At 38.3% G+C, this 9,354-nt stretch overlaps 1 protein-coding gene across 1 annotated transcript in view; it reads right to left on the reverse strand.

Annotated features, from left to right (window-relative positions):
- Positions 1 to 8,524, reverse strand: part of HACL1 (2-hydroxyacyl-CoA lyase 1) — a gene marked incomplete at its 5' end in the record, with an annotated part of 20,377 nt that extends 11,853 nt beyond the window's left edge. Inside the window, 3 exons of the mRNA XM_010018728.1 lie at positions 2,423 to 2,503; positions 3,662 to 3,702; positions 8,420 to 8,524. Coding sequence (XP_010017030.1) covers positions 2,423 to 2,503; positions 3,662 to 3,702; positions 8,420 to 8,524 — 227 coding nt within the window. The remainder of the gene's footprint in view (positions 1 to 2,422; positions 2,504 to 3,661; positions 3,703 to 8,419) is intronic.
- Between the last annotated feature and the right edge of the window lie 830 nt (positions 8,525 to 9,354).

Below are 9,354 nucleotides of genomic sequence, written 5' to 3' on the forward strand. Positions count from 1 at the left end.
GTCTTTTATTCAGTTTGTAGGTCAAACTCCTCAAAGTGCTAAATGATGAGTCAATAAAAGAAAGCTCTCTTATTAATTTGCTCATTCCTCCACACTAAATTAAAATATTGGGTCAGTAGCTTTCTAAGCTTTTTTCCTAACCAATTTCTCTTTAGATACAGCCTTTCCTTTGACTGCATTTATCTATGCAATGTATTAAGCTGAAACGTTTACAGTGAGCTCAATGCATAATCCTAAATTTAGTCATAAGATTTGGGGATATCTGTATCTAGAGCCAAGCTTCATAACTAGGCCATTTCTCTGTCACAAATCAAAAATCTCAGTTCTAATCCCTTGACATGGTGAAATGAGAACTTCAGGCTGTAGCTTATCCTTGTGAAAAATCGTTATGGAAAAATGCATTTGATGTATGCTCTAGGAATTTTATCCTGCCAATTCTCCCCTCTGAGCAAAATGACTGTCATTATCCATATATAACCAGTCTGTTCAGTGACAAACCCTATGTTCCTTTCACTTATATTTTTCAAGTTTATTTAAATGTTTTAAGAAACAAAACAACTGCTGCTTCCCAATACTGAAATACAATTAAGAAAACGCTCTACTCTTAAGAAAGCCAACTCCAATAGCTGTATCTTGAAAAGATTTGGTTCTGCTTTTCATGTTTACACAGTTGTAACCAGAAAGAAGTTTTTCCCCCAATGAAATCATTGTACTACTGTCACAATACTGTAGACACTTTAAAAAGCAGTGTTTGTAAAATTAATAGTGAGGCAGGAAGAACATTGACTATAATGAAACTGATAAGAATAGCAAGCCTTATGGAGCAAGAGACTTAAAACCTTGTTGCCAGAGAAAGAGGAAGATCTAATACCTAATGAACTGAATGTGATTGTTGGGACAGACAAGTGCCAGAGCTGTCAAAGAGGGCAAGCAGCAGATGTGGTGATGATATGGGCCTATGCCCCTTTTTATGCAGAATGTGTTAGATTGTTGTAACCAAACCCCTCAGCATGTATTGTATTTTCACCTCCTTTCCCTTTGCTTGGGCTACTTTTACTCTTCCCTTGCAACCCTCCTTCTCCATAATATCTGCCCAAGCTGCTGTGAAACAAGCAGTGAAACAAGCTAGAAAGCTCATTAGTTAACAGAAAAATCCCCAGTTTTCCTCTTCAATGCATAGCACCCTTTCTTACAGTAGTAATGCCAGCCAAAAAGTAAATGTGAAAAAGCATGTTTGGGATTTGCAGACACTCAATGGAGGTGCCTACTAATGAAGGAGACAAGAAAAAAGTTTTATTAGGCGAAGTTCAGGGTCTGTGAAAGCTTACTCCTCTCCTTTTGGCACATGGCAGGCAAAACACAAGCCTGATGTGACCAATGAAAAAAATCACTGGGCAAATACAGCGGTTTGGTCAGCGAAAACCAGTTTCTTGGTATATTGTGAAACCTTCTGCTGAACTAGATAAATCACTCTCTTTTGCCAGGAGTTTATGCAATATCAAGTCACAGGTCTGTTTACCTGACAAACAACACCTGTTTACCTGTTCTCAGACAAAAATAAGTGTGAGAAAACAGAAACAAATCCTGCAAATCCATAAGCAAGTGCCATGAATGCTTCTGTCTTATAAACAAATCCATGCCTGTGCAAAAGCAAGGCTTTTGTATGACCTTTTTTATCTAAGGTCACATAGGGACAACAAAACTTCAGTCAATAACTTTTTTTTTTTTTTTTCTAAAAAGCATTTGAACACTAGAGGTCTTTTTTTCAGTGTCAGAGACTTGATTTGTTACCATTCCATTATGAAGCTTCTCTTGCCAATCAGCCACTGCCCCCCATTACATGTGCTTGGTATTACCAGAGCTTCTACCCAAAATACCTCATACAGCTTTCTGAGCAGTTTTGAGTGGCAGACCAGCTAAAATTGCTATGCCTCAGTGAAGGCCTATGGGAATAAATGCTATCACTCTGTACATCATTTAATTCAATATTTAATGACTGCTCTAAATGTCGTTGTGGAGAGCAAATAAGGGTTTTAACAATGCCCTTGTCAATTTCTTCACATATGGAAGAGTAATTCAACAGTGATGTGTATTTAAATTTAGGAAAAAAATTATAGAAGTCTTCATGATCAATAAAGCATTAGAGGCTGAATATCAACTTCACTTTCAAATGCAGCCATACAATCAGATACTGATAGATTTCCCAATATAGGCATAGTGGGGTAGGACAAAACGAATTTATCCATGAGAATATAAAACATGGAACTAAATGACTTTCAGGGTTGGTAAATGAAGAATTCCCTTCTTGTGACCCACATGAAAGAAATACAAGTCCTATCCTAAATACAGTGGAGCTCAATATCTGCAGCAAATAACAGCAAACAGTTATTAGACTTTTAAAGGGAAAACATAGTTAAATTACCAGCAGTTCACGGTCGCGTTTGCCATCCCACCAAGGGCATGTAAAAAGCCTGGACCAGACACTACAAGACATACTCCTGGTCTAGAGAAAGAGGAAAAAAAAAAAAAGAAGCTGAAACATAAAATATTAATCATGTCATCAACATGCATGAATGCAAGGGATTTGGATGAAGGACTAAAGACATGGGAATCAGAAATCATTTAGCTGTACCAACCCAATTGAAAGAGCAAGCAAACAGTTGTTACACACTACCACGCAGAGGTCTGCAACATATGCAGGCTTGTAACACAGCTCCTTACTTCTTTTATCACGTTTACATGGAATTTGTGGAACGCTTATGTTTGCAGTTTTTTCAACTCCACTTCAGCACTAGATGTCAATGAAGAAAGCTCACGAAGGAAGAAATGCTTCCAATTCAACACAAATTTTATTACAGTTTAATTTCAGGCAGAGGCACTTCATATTCCATAAGGTGATGAGAAATGCTCAGTAGTTAAGAATGATTTTTTTTTCTCAGTAGCTTTACAGACTCTTTACATATCAGAAAAAAATCCATACCCAAAACCCCTCAGCTTAATACAAGAGGATTATTCAAAGGATGAAAGACTACAAAACTGCATATAACAGGTGTCATGCTTGCACATAGAATAAGGAATGGTCATCAGGTCTGCATTTGTAAGCACACAGACACCAGATATTTACTTTAGAAAAAGGATCCAAGAGATACCCAAGAAGCACACCTCACAGGTCAAAGAATGCTTCACAAAGACCTTAAGAACAAAATGCGGTAAAAGAGGAAAAGCCAGTACTCTGCCTGGGAGACTGGAAGGTCTATGATCAGTCTCTGTATTGATAAGGTATTTGCTGAACAACAAACCCAGATGATGAGATTGAGGTATAGCAGGTCCACCAAGTTGCAACAAGCAACTGTGGCATGATTTCTGCCCCTCATAGCAATGCTGTTAAGCTACTCTTCAGATATTAAAGGAGGGAGGGCGGGAGGAAGTCATAAAGTGGACAATATTATAGGATCTTAAGCACCACCTTGCTTCTGCCCTGAATCATAGCAACAGAAATATTGATCAGTGTTATTGACAGTTACTCTAAAATTCATGTTCCATTTTAACTGCCCTACATCTGCACACACTGAAAACACCCAGCTCCAAAACACAAAAACGCTCCTGGCTTCTGTTGAGTCTAACACAGTTAATACTATAAAATATATTATTAAGAACATACCTGCCAGTCAAATATCCAACAGCAGATGCAGCATAACAGGCCTATTGAAAACATTAATTACACAATTACTATTATTTATACATTTCATGATATCTTGTATATAACTTTCAACAAATACTGAAAATAAGCAGATACAGAGATCATCAGAGCTTAAATACAACTAAAAGCACCCCTTCACCCTTCCTCATTATAACGTATGTTCATGAAGGTTTATGTGTAAAATGCCAAGACTTCTCTCTACATTGCACACTCCTTTTTTTCCAGGACGTTACATCAGGAATATTTGGGATTCAAAAAAAAACCCCAAAACCACATATAAAAGAAAACCCCTAAAACCAGGGAAGCAAATGAATACAACAATGTAAGAAACTTCTGCTTTCTGGACTAACACAGAAGAGGGACTTGCAAGAGAGAAGCAACAAACAGAAATCCAGCCATCACTGGAATGACTCACTGCAGTTCAGAAATTAACAAAAAGGTTGAAATCACACACTGGAGAAACTAATTAGAAAATTCAGGATTATCTTTTACAAGCTGAGCTCCTGAAGTACTTCTCACCCATTTCTAGTACCACGCTCAGCTTTAGCTACTTTGACATTTGAAAGAAATACTGTGTTTTGAGTAATTTTCACAAAAGTTATGCCAACAACTCATGTTATCATAGCTTATCACCAGTATTATTACAGCGTCTGTTTTTACGCCATTCCTGTAGTGTATTTATCTAGTATTAAACACTCAGATATAAATTTCACCTGGTAACAAGACAATATGTGATCAAGTAGCAAAGAAGCTTACAGGTGACTCACAAATGCCAAAGGATTCACACCTGTGATGCTGCCAACTCCTTCATATTCTCATGCTTTTATCTTGAATTCAGCAAGTTCTAACACTTAATCAAAAAACTCATTTTGTAATTTATTTTTCTCTCTCATTTCCTTTTTTTTTTTTTTTAATAAGCTTCTGGCCTTGTAGCCTGCTCCTTTCATTTTTAAATAGAGTTGAGATTTTGTGTTTTCGTTTTGAGCACTTTTGCAGTAAGAAGAAGTAACAAACTCCTCCTAAAAGTTTACAAAGCTACTAAATATTTTCCTCAAACCTAAGAATAATTCTAGGTAACACAGCATGCTAGAAACCCCATCTTAAATGAGTGAAAACACAGATGTCTTACAAGCTTTTGCATGGAAGGAGAAACTGTCTTTAAGATCTTCATGCTCTCACAGATACAGACCAGCTGTGTGCACATAAGCATGGAGAGGAATGAGAAGAAACCCTCATTTTCTTTGCAGCATTAAGATAAGGAACTGTTGACAAAAAAAGTACATTGGCAATAAAAATCTCTTTCTACTTTTCACATGCCTGACATCAAGAGGAAAAATGCCAGTAATGTTCAAGAATTAGATAACAATTTGATGATATATCTGTGTGCAAAAATTCAGAAATATTTGGAGTAGGTGTTACTAAAAAATCTTGTTAATGGAGCTCAAAGCATGGTGTTTTGTCTCCATGGCAATCATGTTTTAGAACTAAGTGGCAAAATAAAGCAGTACATAGAATTTGGGTTCATGTACAGTCATTGCCATTTTACTGCTTCACTCTGCAAGGAAGCAACATGACTAGAGCTATCTGTATTTAGAGGAGAGGAGACTGTAAATAATTTAAGGCATGCTTAAAAGACTTTTTTTGTGCATGTGTGAACAGTATGGTCAAAAAAACCACTTTAATGATGGACCTTGCACCCTCACCACTAAAATGTGAGTGATGGCACTCTATCTGTTAAGGTCACAACACAGTTTATCAGCTTAAACCAGATCCTGATGTTCCTCAGACAGGCAAGAAGCGTGTAGGTATATAACATGAGATTTCCTACCAAAACCACAATCCACATTAGGAAGAAATGTAGGAAGCCTAGACACAGGCACTAAGCTCAAAGTCTGCAACCATCCACGAGTGCTGGATTTGGACTGTAGCCAAAGCAGAGGCCTCTTCCTCCCATATAAGCACACTAAGAAGGGTTTAATTAGTCTGATTTCAACTCAAACATAAACAAACTAACACAACATAGCAAGTAAACAACACTTAAGCATTTTTGTACCCAGTGGCCCAGTTGAAACAGTGCAACCATGCACAGGAGCAGTTCTGAAGCCCTTACGTTAATTGTACATAATGCTCAGTGCGCCAGGACTGGCCTATAGGGCTTGGGATCAACTTACTACAAGAATCTGCTGCAAGAACCTGAGCTCAACACATGGTGTCTTCTGTTACCACATACAACTTCAGTGCAGGTCTGGAAAAATCAGGTCACAGACTGAAAGCAGCGATCTCAGAATAATAAAGAATTTGCTTTAGAATAATAAATTCTTTGCTTTTAAGAATTTAAAAGGCCAATTACCGGTCACTGAAAAATTGCAGCTTTGAAACCTGGGAAGACACTGGTTTTGCTTTAGGTAAAATGGCAATGGCTAACCAAAAGATAAAAACCCCAACAGATGTGCAGCAGGATAAGACATCTGTCTTGGCCTGGGAAAGCACCATCCAGCATGACACAGTCCATAGTCCAGGCACAGAGGACAAGGGGTAAGATCTGTTCAGAGATCAAAACATCTTATAAGTAGAGATCTTGAATCTAAGGAGTGGAGAAAAAAAATGCCCACTTTGTCTTCAGCTGCCCTTACTGAAGGGTCCTCAAGCCTGACTCCCTTGACAGCTAGCACCATCAGCACTAATCACACCGTACCAGCTCCTGCATACTGTATACTCATGACTAACTTAGGATACAATTATCAAGAGATTGCTTTGAATATGTAGTGATAATTATTATGAAAGATTAAGAACTAAACATTAGCAAAGTGTGTTGTTAATGAATAACAATCATAACAGTAACGGTTTTTCCCGATGTTTAAAACTGACCTGGGTTATCAGTCTTCTAAACAATCACAGCAACCTCTGAATACCCAGGGACAGATACACAACACACACCCCATCAAATTGCAATATAACTTTTCAGTGTTCAAGGGGCACAGAGGACATGGGTTAAACTGCTTCTAGCAAACTTATAACGTATTACAGACACAGGAGACAAGCTAATGGATATTGGTAGTACTACTTAGCTTTCAACTTCATGCTTTAACCTGGTCTAATCAGTTTATTGTGCAGTTTTATGAATTTCTGCTACATCTGGCCCAGAAATGAGGCAGTAACTCGACCCCTCAGATCATATACAGCTGCCTTCACAGATAAAGGAAGCACCTGTATACACATCCGCCACAGACAGACCACACAATTAATAATCTTAGACAATTAAAATTATGACATGCAAATATTAAGTGTATTTTGAATATACTGTATATAACCTTTTATCCTCTACTCTGCCAAGCAATTACTCTGTCTTCACTGAGGACAAAGAACAAAACCAAACCCACTCCAAGATACATCTTTGTTCATCCTTTTCCAGTCCACAAAAGAGACCTCCTGACATTCTGACATTAAAACAAGTCTTCACATTACTGGTATTCCCCTAAGCAAAGTATCTCACCATTTACACAGTAGAATGTTTTTTGTCTTTTGCACTCTAGCAGAAGAGAGTCTAGTAAAGAGTGGTAAGTAGGACAGCATGTCATTTGGCAGTGCAAAGCAGTCTTCTCTGTTAATCACAGACATATGAGGAAATTAGTTTTAATCATGTTAATAACCAAAGCTAAAACTCAGATTCTTGCTAAATGGCCTACAGGAATAAAAAGGCTCTGTTGAATTCCCAGTCCTTCAAAGGAATGAAATATACATTTTAAATGTGTTTGTATATGTTTGCCTCTCTCATGTGTTACAGATTTTTCCACGTAAAGACAAGCACTGCTTTATAAATTCTCGTATTTCAATATACGGATGTAAGGATTAGACAGCAAAAAACATACCGCTTTTGACCACCTGAGTTAGAAGAACTACTATTATAATATTTTGTTGTGCCTGGGACAATCCACAAAGGCTATGAACTATGTGGTGAAAAAACAAAAAGAAAACACTGCTGCAAAATATAGGCATCTGAATACTGTGCAAGTCCAGAATACTACAAGGAGTTCCTTGTAAAAATAGTAAAATTCTTATTAGTGATGTTCACAGAGAGACAGAACCCATAAACAAGTTAAAACACAAGAAAAATCTCCTCATAAGAAAATAATCAAACAATTTATTTATCTGTGGGCATCAGAGCATGGAAAGCTTATGGTCCATTTGCTAGCAGTCCAAGAGCTAGCAGCTAGCTAACCAGCTTGTGTAGCAATCCTTGAACGTGAGGTATAAATCTGGGGTTCTTACAGTCACCCTCAGACCACCTAAGAAATTACTGAGTGCTTAAAGTGCTACTATCAGGGAAAACCAAACTAATCCAGAAGTACTGGTAAAACATCAATATGCTAATGAGCTTCAGTCAAATTTTGGATACCTAGACAACGAAGCTGATATACATATATAATGAAGAGAGTCTAAGGATATGATCATGCTTGATTCTGAGCATCCAGGAACATTACAACTCTCTATGGCTTGCTGTTTGGTGACCTTTTAAAACTCAGTTAAGGAAAAAAAAAGATTATCACAAGAAGGGCAAAGAACCCACCAACGCATTCCAGAATGACAGTAACTGCTTCTCCACAGCTTCTTTTAAAGAAACATTCAGAGACCACATTCTTGACGTAAGAAAATGCAAACTGGATTTCATTCCATCGTAAAATAGTTAAAGGATTGGCCCTACTACAGTTATATACTTACAGCTTGTTCATTTCTCATTCCTACATATTTTATTCCAACTGCTTGGGCTGCAATTGCGATTTCGGTGACTGGAATACCAACAATGCCAAACATGTATTCAATATTCTAAAAAGAAAAATGTTGAAAGAAATCAGAACTGTTTCCAAAAGACAGCTTTAATAAGCACATACCAAACACAAATCATACTAACCACACAAGCAGTCTAAAAATAAATTGTAACAACAGATACATATTCTCACATAAGTTCACAGGCCACTGTGGGAACATATACGATGCCAGCTTATGTTTGCAGCTCAGTCCTGTGCAGTTGTGAAAGCACTGGATTTTGGTGGCCTATGAGTAGTGGAACAACAGTTCAGCCCAGCTGCTCAATGTACACATGCTTAGTGCTTTTTACTGACCACTTCTTACTTGGGATGTCTCTGCTACACCATTTTCCTGCTTCTTACTATACAAGCCTCACGTCCTCTGGAAATTCCTTGTTGTGTTTCATGTTTTCACACTTTCACAGAAAATTAACACCAAAAAGGCCCCAGGAAACCACTGCAGCACCATGTCCAAAGAAACTTACAGATAAAATACTATGCTTATTTTTGTTACAACTGAACTACCTTTTTGTGTGTAACAGGCCAAACAAAAAGTCTTTTATTGAGGCCAGTATCAGTTCAGCACCATCCCAAGTTCAGAGACAAGAGAGAGTTTTGATAATTGTAAAGGGGAAGCAGGAGGCGCATAAAGCTGCCAAGAACAGCCGCACAGGGCGGTCGGCTTTCCTGGCTGGTAACGGGGATCTTGAGCTCGGGAGCGGACAGGCTTGTGAGAAGCCAAAGCTAAGCGATGGGCTGCTGAAAGTCGCACGGGGTCACCGCCTCACGGCTGCCCACGGCGGCACAGGGACGCGACGGGGCCGGGCCAGGCCGTTGCCGGGTGGGGCC

This window comes from Nestor notabilis, unplaced genomic scaffold (genome assembly GCF_000696875.1).
Source record: "Nestor notabilis isolate BGI_N333 unplaced genomic scaffold, ASM69687v1 scaffold2510, whole genome shotgun sequence".
NCBI classification, from domain to species: Eukaryota; Metazoa; Chordata; class Aves; order Psittaciformes; family Psittacidae; genus Nestor; species Nestor notabilis.